A 14,471-nucleotide genomic window follows, 5' to 3' on the forward strand; every position below is an offset into this window, starting at 1 on the left:
GTGTGCATGGACATGTGTTGAGCAGGCCCTGAGTGTCTGCAGATTGAAATAGGCTGTAGATCACTGTTGACAGGGCTGACGCTGTCACTGGGGTGGGGGGACAGGCTGCTTTATGGGGTCATGGTCCTGTGGTTAGTGTAGGCGAGTGGTAGAAATGTCCTCTAGTTATAGATTGGCCTGTGGATGGAAGTGCAGAAACCTGGAGGGCAAAGCTCCCACACAAGTCGTCAGAAAATCACTTACTGAGATGAATATGTGGCCACATTTCAAGTTCAGTGCCTGGGACGTAGTTTCCATCTTAGAAAAACAAAAAGAGAGGAGATGTTTTCCTGCCTGTGTGCTTGATAATAGAGTGACAGAGCGGGAAACATCACAAATGACATGCAGTGACAACCACAACACAGTCAGGTCTGTAAAAATGAAATATTTTAATTGGTGGCTTGATGATTCATTTTTGCAATCATAAGTAACAAACCCAGAATGATGCATACAGAAGGAGCCAGAGACAGACTGCACGCCCATCAAAAAAAAACAACAAAAAAAAAACAAGTCTCTATCACACTCTTTTTAACACGTCTTTAAAAAAAAACAAAACAGGATGATGTTAGCGACACCTGGGCTGCTTCATTGTCACAAAGGAAAAGCTGTTAAGACATCAGATATACATAACGATGAGACATAAAATATTTGAGTATAGCTTTACAGCATCAATTCCTGGAATCATTTCAGTGACTCTTCCTCTCACACGCCGTTCAGGTACAGGTGATGGTCATTTGAAAGTGGAGCGCTGAAAACACTCTCAAAAGGGAGAGAGTCAGCTCTGTATTCTGTCTTAAACCACTAATGCAGAGCCAGATCACGGTTTGGAGCCCAAACACGGTCCAACGCGAGTCTGACTTTGAAAAAGAGGTTGTGGGCAAAACGCCTGGAGCTGCAGTGTTTTCAAGTATCCAGTTTCAAGAGTACAATGAAGGGGAAGTTAATACGAAACACGCACACACAAAAAAGGGAGATCTCTCTTCCCATATCCATTTGCGTTACTTTGAAGGCTACACAAAAAGCAGCATGTTGACTCTGGATGTATCCCAATACCTTTTATCGTCCCCCCTTGTTCCTCCCTCCTTCCCTTCATGACTCATCCCTGATTTGAAAGGAGCTGATCAAAAAGGAGACACAGGAGGATCCAGGGTGATTAGCTGAAACTTAACAAGGGGGGTGGCGAGCGGATAAATGGTCGGTTTCCATTTCCTTGAAAAAAATCTATTGTTGACAACAGGATGCAACGGATTATTTTTCAGAATAATCCCAAGGAAGTGTGCTTGCATCCCCCCGTCAGCCCCTGGATAACACCAAACTTTCCTGCCTACATTCAGTTAGTGAAACGTCTTTGTCCCCTCACACTCTTACGTTCCCTTCCCCACCTTCTTATTGCTCAGATTCTCATTTTACAGCAAATAAATCCAGAATTAAACTTGCTTGTTGACTCTCTTATTGAAAAGCTCAGAGCTATAAAGAACTTAAAACTTCATTAACGCCTTTTGTTCGCTTAAGTGGCAGGAACTGAAAGTTTTTAATGTTTCCAATTTGCACCTACAACCGGCAAATGAGACCAACATATGAGACGCTGATTAAATGTGCCTGGCGCGCTCAAACAACAGGTGCAGCTGACTTGATGTTTCGCAGTTGATTATCTTGAAACGTGACACGACCGGTGAGCTTCCCTTGAGGTCCCTCCGTTGGTTTTGCTGAGCTAAGAAACCACACGGCCCACTCACAGTTAGAGTGAGGTCTCTTTTCCCAAATAGAGCATCTTTGGCTGAGTCAAAGCTCCGTTTTAGCCGTTACTGGATTAGCATTAAGTGGATACATCTGATATAATCGTATAGCACCATCTGAGACCTCAGCCCTCAGTGTATGTTAATCCACGATTCATTCACACGGCTGCTCCTGTATCAACCTTAGAAAAGTCAGAATGTTATTTTAGCCACACTTATGCAGTAGCACGTCTCCCTAGTTATTTTCGGATGGATAAAATGTTTACCCGCGGCGAAACCAGTGTTCAAATCGGATATCTCCACAGACGTCCTCAGCGCTGGGATGCACGCTCGGGCAGCTGCCCAGGTGATGCCAGCAGCCACCACAATCTATGGAAACATTAGATTTAAATGTTAAAATCACCCAGGGCCAACATTTTATCTTCCCGGCCAGACAGCTGACACCTGTAGGGTAACAAACATTCCCTTTGAAGATATGACCAGCTGCTGGCTGAGGTTTACGCGAACATACGGCGCGCTGAGGTCACGCGCGGGTCTACCGCCGCTGTCATGTTAACCAGCGGACGATACATAAATGTCAGAGTGCTCTGAGAAAGATAAAATGTTCAATGAGAGATTTGTTAGCATCAGAGCAGCAAATCTGGATATTCTGCCGACCTAGAACCACCAAATTCTGTCACCTATCACATAAAAATGCGAGAACCGCCAACACATGACAAATTAAAATTCCTGAACGGGTCACAGAATTTGGTACAGATGCTGGAGCAACCCAACCCTACTTGTGGATTCTGCTGTCAAGAATAAAGACATGTCACAAGGGAAGATTTTCTTAAAGTATAAATCATGATTTTAGACAATTATAGTGACACAGTCCTCATATGCAACCACATCATGGGGAGGAGACAAGGACAGGGGGGGAAGAGAGCGGCACAGGAAAGGGCAGAGGGGAGTATTATTGGCTTGCATCGCTGTGACATGCTGTTGGAGGGACTTCGTGGCCCTGCCCTCCACCACCACAAAAAAAAAAAAAAAAAAAAAAAAAAAAAAGGCATGAAAATTGGTCATGGAACCAGTCACTCACAAAACTCATCCTCTCTCACTCAGGCACGCTATTTACAAAGGCATACACATATGCCAATCAAAGGCATACTGTACATACTATTTACACACACAGAAGTACACTCATCCACGCAGACACACGAGTAGTCAGAGAAATTACTGTAGTATAATGCAGACGTATTATCTGGCAATAATTATGTCGACTATGATCCCAGTACATAGAGGCACTGCTACCTCGCCCCGTGCATTCTTCAGGGTAAAACCAAGTTAAGAACCAGCCGCGCTAATGAACTACGGGTCACCGGCGCCGTGCGTGCCCTTTCAGCAGGTGGGAAGGAGGCTCGTTTGGGACCGACGCTTCTACAATGTAGCTCTTGGTCAGAAAAAAAAAAAGAGGGACAAACTGAAAATGCCACCCACTACATTAAGGGCTCACATTGCCATGGTGACCAGTAGGTCCACAACTCCCATCTCGAGCATTCGTCTGAGTTAAGGTTTCCAAAGCGCTCGTCGCTCATGCAGCTCGGTTCCTGGCAACAACCTGCAGCAGACTCACTCGTCTGCCTGCCTTTGATTCCTTCGCACCTATGTGAGATTCTGCTCTGTAATTGGCTATTATTCTCTGCAGGGCTGAGAGAGGGAGAGAGAGAAAAGGGGATATAATGAACTCGTTAAGCGACAAGAGCTTTGGGAACCTTTACCAGAGAAACAGGACAATTCCCCCCTTCCCCCCCACAAAAAGATGCAAGGCTTCAGTAATGGCTATGGTCCATTGTACGTCCATCCGATCTGTCAACTTTGACTTATAAAACCAATAAAAATAAAGAAATAAAGGAATCACTTTTCTTTAGGCAGCAATATTGGTCTCAGTGTTATTACAATTCTGCTTTAAAAAAGCATAAACACAAAGGAAAATACAAATGAAATCATCCTAAAATGAGAATGAGTCACTATTTCATGACCAAAGCGTGTTCATGGGTGAAATGGCTGATTTGTTTGTTTTTTTTTAAGCAGAAAGCTTTATTACACAGTCCAACTTTTCTTCGCTTCTTTCTTTCAGCTTCAGTCTCTCGTCCGTTTTCTTTGTTCAGCTCAGCCGTTAGCGTACTTTTATAGCTTTCCCCGAGTCCCTTTGAAATTGGAGCATCCAGGAAGTAGACTGGTCCTTTCAGCAAAGATTAGTGGGAATTCACAGACTTAATTTTATTTTTCTCATGCTCCATATTAGGCCACAGAGAACGAAAGGAATACAGGAGAGGGAGGAGGAGGAGGAGGAAGAGGGGAGGCGGGAGAGATGGATGACACACTCGCTTGTCAGCATCTCTTAAAAATATCCCTCCTGTGCTCAGTCAGTAATGATGATAGGAGAGACAGAGAAACTCAGAGGGGGGGGAGAGCAAGCGGATGCTAATAACAACTGGGCGAACCTCAATAACATGAACTGATGCGATGGACTGAGCCCAGGTCTCAATAGCAACCACTTGGACTCTCATTCCTGCAGCCCAATTCTCTGGTGAAGTCTGTTTGTCAGTCATGTGGGTCTTTGATGCAGGCGCCTCTCTCCGTGTGTGAGTGTGTGTGTGCGTGTGTGTGTGTGTGTGTGTGTGTGTGTATATTTCACATTACATATGCATGTCTGTGTGTTTGTTCTCATTTTGCTGCTACCAGCGGTTGATGATCTGGTTCATGTAGTCCTCAGTGGGGAGCCTGCTGCCCGCCTCCTCCGTTCTGCCTCCCTCCTCGCCCTCCTCCCGCTCCTCCCTCTCGCCGTCCCCGTCCTCCAGCGCCGACACCAGGCTCTGCCGGCTGTGGGAGGGCCACAGGTTGACGCCCAGGCCCAGGCCTTGGTGGCTCTGCTGCATGTGGTTTTTGATGCGCTGCTGCCGCCTCTCCTGCTGCCGGGTGTACTGGTAGCGCTGCTGGAACAGGTCCCTGGCGTAGTCGTAAAGCTCCATGTCCAGCTCGTTCAGCTCCTCTATGCGCTGGATCTGCGGAGGAGATGAAAAGTTAGAGCTGCATGTTGCAGGGGATTAGAAAATAATGGCTGCCTTTTAGACAAAATGTTCCTGTGTTGCTCTCATTAATTATGGTGTAACTCTGACGTTTGAGTGGATGAAATAAATACAAGAAGAAAGGAGGCATGCAGAGGTGGAACAGGAGACGAGCGTAGGAGTGAAAGCATTTCATCAGCCTTCTTAACTTAGGAAATGACTCTTATCTCTGCTGATGCTCCACTCACCTCGTAAAAGAACACATGCTCTCTCCACCAAAAAACAAGGTGTTCAAAATGCAACCATGATGATCTGAAGTCGATCTGAACGTGGCCTTACAAAGCACTGCCCCCAGACCAGGGACTGTCAGGCACCTGGAGCTAAATTCAGTCCCTGGTTTCTTTTTTTTGAAGCGCAGGTAAAGATCCCAAATTCCTCAAAAGGTTACTGTTCCCCCGGGATAAGCTCCTGCGGTGGAAACGCCCTGATACATGACATTTGTACAAAAGCTTTATAGGACTTCTACATGGAGAGGGAAGAGCGTGTTGGCAATATGTGGAGCAAGATAACAGAAGCGTGTTTGATGTTGGGTAGTGCAGTGCAGCTGGCTGTATTGGCATGTATCATCTGCTGAGCGTGAATTCAACAAGGAGGGGGGAAATGTGTTTAATTAAGAGAATCCCTTTGAAATCCGCGATGGAGTGCCGGATTTCATTTGTGGGCAATGTGCGCGAGAACAGAGGGAAGCGAAGCACCGCATCAGTGTTGGAAAATTAGAGATGTTTGATCGGCAGCACGGGGGACAGCGGCGCAAAGCCAGGAAGACGGCGCTGAGCTCAAGTCGTCAACACAGACTTCATGTATCAGAGAGGAGTCGTCATGTGATTTAGAAACCAAATCAAAAATGACTCACCGGGATCTTGGATTCGAGGGTGTAAGTGGGCTTTCAGCGGCTTTGCAGGAGAGTGTAAAGTAAATGTTCACATGCTGATGTAATCATCTGACGTTTTACGAAGGACACAGCTTCACACGGTGCCGTCAGAAGTGTTTAATGTGAAAGCTAATTCTGAAAACTGATTTTCCCTCAGAGTGCCACACGCAGCCTCCTTCACCTCTCCAAACTTCCACCAGGAAATACTCCCTCTTTGTTGTGATAATAACCGCCGGCGCATCTTTCCACGGCCTCGGTCAGCAGGGCATATTTTATTTTCTGTCCTCCCAACTGGTTTTGATGTATAAATCACCAGTCTGCTGTGCACTGGAGGATATTTTTTGCTGGGAAAATTGAGCCTAAGAACTCCCACATTGGACCAATCAAAGTGTGAAGAACATGTTTGAAGCTGCTGTTTTTTTTAAACGGTGACAGTCATCCCAACTCATTTCACAGCAATATAAGACCGCTGTGTTTACTCGCCGTTTCTCATTTCCTACGTCTTTTCTCCGATTAGTTTCCGCTTCTCTTGGAAATGTTTGTTTTATTTCCTGTCTGTGAATGAACGTACTATGGCTGCCATGTTTATTTTCTAAGAGAGATGTTACTCGTGACAAAACTAATCTGAGAAAATACAACATTGTTTTTCCTCTATAACCATTTTGAAAGAAAATACATACCAGAATTATACATTAGGCTACATTATTTACATTAAGTGTTAATATAAGTGCATTTTTTCCAGAGGTGGAGGAAGAGTCAGATCTTTCACTACGGTAAAAGTACCAGTACAACCATTTAAAAACACTATTACAAGTAAAAATCCTTCATTCGAAGCCGACTGCAGCATATAGTATTACCAGCAAAATGTCTTTAAAATATTAAAGCTGAAAAATGTCCTCTGCGACTGATATATGTGACATTATTAGAAAAGTAGCACTTCACCATTGAGCTCTTCAAGGTAAGGGGTCACAAACCAAAAAGGTCGGGAGCCCCTCATAAGGTCTCATGTACTTTAACTCCTCACCACTTCTGCCAACTGCATGTACAATATCTCCCTCTGAAGTGTCGAGAAGTTGAAGTATAAAGCAGAAATTCTGCAAAAGCACCTCAGAATTGTCAGTATTTGAGTTTACGGTTGGGGGGCTCTAATCTGAGGTGCTCTTAATTGGCAATCTCTGAGGCTGCTAGCAGTAATGACCTTCTCCTGCGCAGCAGCAGAGCTAACTCTGGGTCTTCCTCTCCTGGGGCGTCCTGGTGAGTTTCATCAGAGCGTTTGATGGTTTTTGAGACTGCACTTGAAGACACATTCGTTCCTCAGACTGACTGAACTCCATGTTTTAAAGTAATGATGGACTGTGGTTTCTCTTTACTCAGTTCATCGCTTCTTGCCATAATATGGATGACTAGAGTGGTCGAATGGGGCTGTGTGCTGTATACCAACACTAGCTCGGCTCAGCAAGGTGGCTACTTTGAAGACTCGAACCTATAAAGCATGTTTTGCTTTTCGCTCGCTTCATAAATCAATATGTTGACTGGATTTACTACCACTGACTTTCTCTCATGTGTGTCTCTCTAATCTGCCTTTTTCTGACTGAGCAGCAGCACTAACCGTGGCGTTGTCCAAGTCCACCCCCGCAGCTCGGGTGCTGTTGTACTGCATGAACGGCCTGATGAAGCGCAACCTGAAGGTTCGCTCAAACAGGAACTGGGTTTTCCTCTGGTACTCCGTCAGACCAAAGAAGGCCATGTCTCGTAGGTTCTTCTTTGCCGACTCCAGCAGAAGCTGGGCCCTCTTCTTCTCTGGAACCGTGGACATGTTGTAGCAGCCGACGAGGCTCAGGTCCGCTAACATACGAACCTGCAGACAGAGGAGCAGGAGGGGAAGGGCGTTAGAGAAGTCAGCGTGAACGACGGGAGGAATAAAGAATCCATCTTTAAATTAAGGCTAATGTTTAAACCTTAATGCAGAGGCAAAGAGAAAAGAACATGGTTTTCACTTGTGTATGAACATTTGAAGAAAATGTCTTTGTGGCTTTGACGCTGAAATGATTTGTTGATTGGACAGAAGACAGAAATTAACTGTTGACTGGATAACTGATGAATCATCTAACGCGGGCTGTAACTAACGATTATTTTCGTTACTGGTTCAGCTGCTGATTATTTTCTTGATTCGCTGTTTCGCCACACGGAGATACCTTGAATTTGTTTGCTTTGTCTGACTGACAGTTGAAAAATCTGCTCTCATAAATGACATTTGAGGCATTGAAACCAAAAAATGTTCATAACTGAATCAGTCGATCGGTAGATTCATTTGTTGTCAGTGAGACAATTTAAACGTTATGAAGAAGTAAAGACATCCCTTTGAGTTTTCGGAAGTTATTATGGATGGTCATTTTTTTTTTTTTTTTTAAGATTAACATGAAATGATCAATCACGTCATCAAAAAAGAAAATGGAAACAGTCAACAGATTAACTGATAATGAAAAAAAACTATTAGCTGCAGCCCTGATCCCCGCGGTCCTGCATGTTGTGCACAAATCCAATTATGTAACAACCTTTTGACATCATAAACCACTTTCCTTTTAAATTCCGTCATCAGGCTTTTTACTTAATAAACTAAAGTAGTTTCAATTCTGGTGGACTTGCTCCAAAATGAGAGATCACTTCATCACTGAGTGCACTCTGGAGCTGTTGTGCTACAGTACAGGAACAGGGACTGCATACTGATTTGGATTCACAAGAGTACACTGTGTGCACCTCAGCCTGCCGCTCCACCAGGACGCCTCAAGTGTGTGTGTGCGTGTGTGCGCCACATTCATAAGTTATTGGACCCTGAGTAATAACAGCCTCAGGCTCAGATGAGATAAGCTGGCCAACACGTTTAGGTGGGAGACTGAGATAGCATGAGAAAAGAAGCTGTGAATTTGAGGTGTTTACGGCCAGCAGGCGAACTCCTGACTGTGTGTGTGTGTGTGTGTATACATGTGCATGTGCGCGTGTGCTTTCACATGTGTACCACTCCTCTTGTACCTTTCACACATTTCAAAGCTGCAGCGAGTCGAATGCAAGAAAAAAAAAAAGCAAAAGATTTCAACAACTTCAAATTTCTCCTTTAACTCCTGCTGTTAGGAAATCAATATTTGATTGATTTAAGCTTAAATAAATGCTTTATGAGTGGGTGGCTTTCACATTCTCCTTTTTAAGAAATCAGTATTTATCTGCTGTGTACTTGGGTTTCTTGTTTGAAAATTTACCAATTTACAACAATTGTATCTGTTTTTTTTTCTGCAGAGATGTAAGATGTAATTCCCTGTATTGGTATTTTCCAGTGGGCTTGTATTTATAGCGCCGGCAGTCTGGCCAGGTGCAAAGATGCAGGGTAGCTAGGTAACTGTGATAAATAGCAGCATCAAGAGTCCTTGTACAACAGCCCAAAAGCAAAGTTGAATGGCTGAGGATGTGTGGGCACTTCTCCTGTCTGTCTTTTAAACGACTGCAATGGCTTCAGTTCGGAGCCACAATGAGACAGCCCTGCAGGATGTCCCATTTTTGAAGCTTTCGATGCGCAGTCTTATACTGTTATGCTGTCATCATTTCATCATACCTGTCTGTTGTTGGCCAGGTTGTAGGGACAGTCCATGAACTGCTGCAGGGTGCAGCCCGACCAGTCGGAGCCCTCGTAGCAGGAGGGCAGCTCCTCGGGCGTGGGGGTTCGTCCATCGCACATGTGCAGGGAGGTTTTCCACGTGGCTCCCCGCTGCACGTGCCGCCACTCGCTGAGGTATCGAGACACCGGGTCCCTCAGCAGAGTAATGTAGTAGAACTTCCTGTTGACAGAGAGACAGATTTACATTAGCAAAATGATGTGCAGGAAATTTTGTTTGACACAGCCTTGATCAATCAATAAAAACAGCAAAAAACGCAATAAATTAAGGAAGTAGAAGTAAAACCAGCAGTAAAAAAAAGCTCATGTGCTGAGTGTTAGTGCAAACTTAATTTTATTGACCTTTTACTTTTTGTTTTCCTTTGGGAATGAGTCATTTTTTTGATCGTTCAGATCAAGTGAAACAGCGTAGATGAAAGGAGTTTGAAGCAAAAAGCGCGACGAAAACTCAAACTCAAACTCAGTGCATCCTGTGTAATTCCCCAGCTGCCCATGTGGTGGCACTGCTCGCAACGCTTTACTGCAGCCGTTCACTCTCCAACCACAAAACTCAGCGGGAGGGAGGCTACAGATGGAGGTTGTCATACTTAATACCATATTATCTGCATTTACTAGAAGCAGCCCTGTGATGCACAAAAGAAATCTGTGCAGCAGACAGGAAGTCAAACGACAAATGAGCGGGAGGAGGAGGTGAGGGAGCGGGTTGATTTGTCAGGCAGAGGATCAGGTCAGTGTTCAGGCCACACTGTGCAGGAAAAGAAACTGCTGGCACCAGCACATCTCACTCTGCAACACACATCTCCACGGCGCAAACATCCTTATATCTCTGACTCTGTCACACACACACGCGCGCACACACACAGCTAACATCCCTCCTCTTGCCTCACTTGCACCAAGTCTGCCTCGGAGAGATGACTCACCCCGCATCTGCGATATGGATGGGACTGTTTCTGTGGTGTGTAACGTAATGGTGCATAGCACAGTTCAATGTCTCTCCAGAGGGGACACTCCCACCAGAGCGGAGACCTTTCCAGGCCTTCACACTCCGGCTAATTACTGCAGTCTAATCAATCAACACATCCTCATTAGCCGTGCGCACATGCAACGTGTGTGCGTGTGTGTGTTAGTGTGTGGCTATGTGCCTGCAGTGTGTCTGGGAGTGATGGTATGGATTTGTCTGGGTAACAGACGCACGCCGCTGGGTGAAAAACACGCACAGGCACACACGCTGCCCTCCTCTCCTGGGCTTGCGTCACGTCAGAGGAATGTTTGCAGAGAGAATTTTGTGTGCTGACAGGACTCCACGAAACCCCCCCCCCCCCCCCCCCCACTCCACTCTGCTGGTCCACACAAGCCGCCTCACATATACACTCAGACTCTCTGCTTCCATCGCTAAATCTTTGGCTTCACACTACAAAGATCACCCAGAGAGAGAGGAGGGGTCGCCGGGTGGACACAAAGCCCCAAGTGTCACACAAACAGTAGCGGTGTCGGGATATTAAAAAGAAGTGGCTAAAACCCCCCAAATCCAGTGGCAGCGGGGAGATCCTGGACGACAAAACAACTAAACCCTAAATCTAGCAACAGCTGAGAGACGGCGCACAATAAATCAACCGAACTCTAAATCCAGCAGTGGCAAGGAGATCCTGGACAATAAGCTAAACAACCCCGCAACAAATTTCATCTGGGAGATCCTGCGCAACAAAACAACCACACCCTGAACTGAGCCGCAGCACGGAGAGATTCCTGCACATAAAACACATCTAGCTGCAGCAGGGGGATCACGGACAATGAATCGACTAAACCCCAAATCCAGCGGCAGCTGGGAGATCCCAGGCAACGAACCAAACAGACCCTCAATCCGGGGACAGCGGGGGGATCATGGCCACAGAGACAAGTATCTAAACTCTAAATCCCATCAACCTAAAATCTCATCCCTGATCTAATCAAGAGGAGAGGAGAGGAGAGGCACAGTCGAACTGGAGCCTGCAGGAGACCGGGCTACATTATGGAGATTCCTATGATGACATTATCAGGATTCCTGACACTCCCCAGAGTGCAGTGTGTGTTTGTGTGTGGGGGCCTGCTGTGTGTGTGTGTGGGTTTCCGAGTAAGGCTACGCCTATTAAATCAGCGATGACATTTTCCCCCTTTTGGCTTCTATTCTACTGAAGAAACACGGCACTGTTCGGCCCTCGCGACACAGACGGGAGGAGAGGGAAAGGGTGAAAAACAGAGAGAGAGGGGGACAGAGAGAGAGAGAGAGAGAGAGAGAGAGAGAGAGAGAGAGAGAGGGAGAGAGAAGGGGCGGAAGAGAATTTCAATTAGTTTTCTAATACTGTGAAAGCAGTGAGGGCCCCGAGCCCAAGTGATTTATCAAAGTTATGGCTCCCGCTATAATGAAGGCTCAGGCATATTACCAGGCAAAATAAATAAATAACATGCACATAAACACACATGCATGCACACACACACACACACACATACATGCAAACCCAAATAAATGATCTTAAACGGCATGCCTGCCTGTCGTGTCTGCTGGGTCAGGCAGACTGCAAAACTTGGTGCCATGGAGACTTTCTCGCCTTAAAGCCTAATGATGTCTGGCCATGTACTCAGATCCCTAGGTAATGATGTTCAACCCACACACACACACACACACACATATATCCTCACTCACCAGCAAAGCCCACTCCCTTTAAACACACTTTCTCGCACACACACACACTCCCTACCTCTGAGGCGGTGGCAGTTTTTTTTTTTTTATTTCTTCACAGGTGATATTGCTTATAGCTTATACGTGCACTTGTCAAATTAACTTCAAAGCTAATACGCGGCACTCAATTTCTTGCCGTCGAGGTTTTAGCACATCGTCCTCCGGCTGAGTGCAGGCGTTTGCATTCTGGGAGCAGCAGCTCTTTCAGACCGCGTTTACGTGCGACACATTCTTCACAAAGTTTCCCCCCTGTTTTTTTTTTTGTTATCTGCAACAAATGGAAGAACACCCCCGGCGCCCTCGCGAAAAAACACTTAAAAGAGCATTTATCAGGTGTCAAACGTGTCCACTAATCGGCGAGATTTATCCCGTGCGCGGAGAAAGGCTGATAAAGGAAAAAAGCCAGCGTTTGGCAGGGAGGGGTGTGATGAAGCTATTGTCTGGACCGCTGCGGGACTGGGACAGAACAAGGACATTTTTGTCTTTTATCTCTCACTTTCTCGCCCTGTTTTTTTGATGCTCATCACTGTAACTGAATTCTAAACTGAGGCTGTAAGTGCTGCATGTGTAGTGCGCTAGCTGTCCAAGCAAAGGCGGTGGGACGAGACAACCGACGTTCATTCTTCCTCTCGCATCTTCAGAAGGCTTTCTAACCTTCCTTTTATCGCCATCTCCATCATTTCCAGGGGACATCTATGTGTTCACGCGTGCCGTAAATAAGGCAGAATAAGACACTCAGGAGGCTTTCCCACCTCGCCGAGAGTACAATTACTGGAGGGAAACACATGAAAACTTGTAATTCTTCACCATTTTTGCTGTGACGACAGTCAAACTTGAAGGGTAACAGAATCAGCAGCTGTAACCCACAAATGACCAGTTTTGCCCCTCAAAAAGCCACGTTGGTCGAATTCTGGGGCACAAGTGAGTCAACGAGAGCTCGCTGAGCGTTATCAAGAGGAAACACGTAGCGCCTGGGCCTGAGGAAAATGAGCCCTTTGCCTGTTTCCTGTGGGTCACAAATCACCACTTCCACAGCCTCCACCTTCTCCCTTTAACCTCTCTTCCCTTTCTGTTTAAATCTTTCCCCTTCTGTCGCTTGTCTTCTTTCAGCCCATCCCCTATCCACCCCCCCTCCATAGGTGTGTCCCCGCCTGATTACGACATGTTCTCCCCTCTAGGAGCTGGTTGTGTTAAAATCTCAAACCGCGTCTTCTGGAGTAATAGCCTGGAGCGCCTACCGCAAACTGAGGAATGGTGAGCTTTAAATGGTTTTGTTTTGGCTACATCGTGAAAAGGTTAGAAAGCAGGAGATTGATTAATTACGGTTCGGTCTACAATTTCACGTGTTTTTGTTGTCATTTTTAGCCGTAGTTTCACGCAAATTAAGGGTGTTTTCTTTCTACGACGGGGAAGCAGCAAGAGCAACAACAAGAGCACGAGAAATACTGGAGGTGGTTTGTGGCTGTGACACATGAACATACAGAGTCTGTCTTTTTTCTCTCTCAAAACAGAGTGAGAAGCTTTGATTAAACGTAAGGTTATGGCTCATGGTATGATTTAGGCGTGCACGCACACATACAAGGACCCAGACACACAAGCGCGGCGATGTCGACAGCATCCCGCTGTGCAGAGCAGCCATGATTTATTAATAGTTCACGGATGTTTGTTGAAACCAGATCCACTTTGATGACACAGCTCCTTCCTCACCTCTAAAAACGGACCTGAGCTCAAACTGCTTAAAGGTATAAATAACGAATCACCCCGCAGAAGTGAGGCGACGCTTTTTTTTCACCTGAAAGTGTTCGAAACGCGCAGATGCACGGTGACGGCGAAGCGCATGACTGTGTTTCACAGCCTGTTCATTGAATCACCGCTGAGATCTGCCAACAATCCATCAAATGTCATGTTTCACTCGGGGCTCGCACAGCTTTTTAAGCGAAATTCAAGTCATTTCCACACTCTCGAAGCCTTTATCGTCACAAATAACCTGCTGCCGTAAATGCAAGCGCAAAAAATAGTTTACAGAATTACTTAGGCTATATGTTTAAATCATGATTATTTCATGCCTGCTCATTTCCAGAGTAAGGGATCACTTATCGAGCAAAATACTACTCGTTAGTGCTAAAATGACAGCCTGATGATGAGCTGGTGCAACAGTCAGCCAGCGAACGTGTCAAAGGTCAGAGGACGTGCGGGCGTTCTGACAGCAGATGGTCGTCCTTGTGATGCCAAGGGGAGCAGAAAAAAAAAGGAAAAACTGCCCCTTTTCACTTCGGACACATGAGGCAAATATGATGACACCAGTGTTTCATGTCAAATTTGACGTGGGGTAACA

General features: G+C 45.8%; 1 protein-coding gene across 1 annotated transcript in view; it reads right to left on the reverse strand.

The window, feature by feature from the left end:
* Positions 1–409: 409 nt before the first annotated feature.
* hs6st1a (heparan sulfate 6-O-sulfotransferase 1a) overlaps positions 410–14,471 on the reverse strand; it is a 58,209-nt gene continuing 44,147 nt past the window's right edge. The window contains exons 2-4 of the mRNA XM_070979103.1: positions 9,361–9,583; positions 7,366–7,614; positions 410–4,822 (exon numbers count right to left, since the gene is read on the reverse strand). Of these exons, the coding sequence (XP_070835204.1) occupies positions 4,496–4,822; positions 7,366–7,614; positions 9,361–9,583 (799 nt within the window). The 3' untranslated portion in view covers positions 410–4,495. The remainder of the gene's footprint in view (positions 4,823–7,365; positions 7,615–9,360; positions 9,584–14,471) is intronic.

The sequence above is a fragment of the Chaetodon trifascialis genome, chromosome 14, assembly GCF_039877785.1.
Source record: "Chaetodon trifascialis isolate fChaTrf1 chromosome 14, fChaTrf1.hap1, whole genome shotgun sequence".
Lineage (NCBI taxonomy): Eukaryota > Metazoa > Chordata > Actinopteri > Chaetodontiformes > Chaetodontidae > Chaetodon > Chaetodon trifascialis.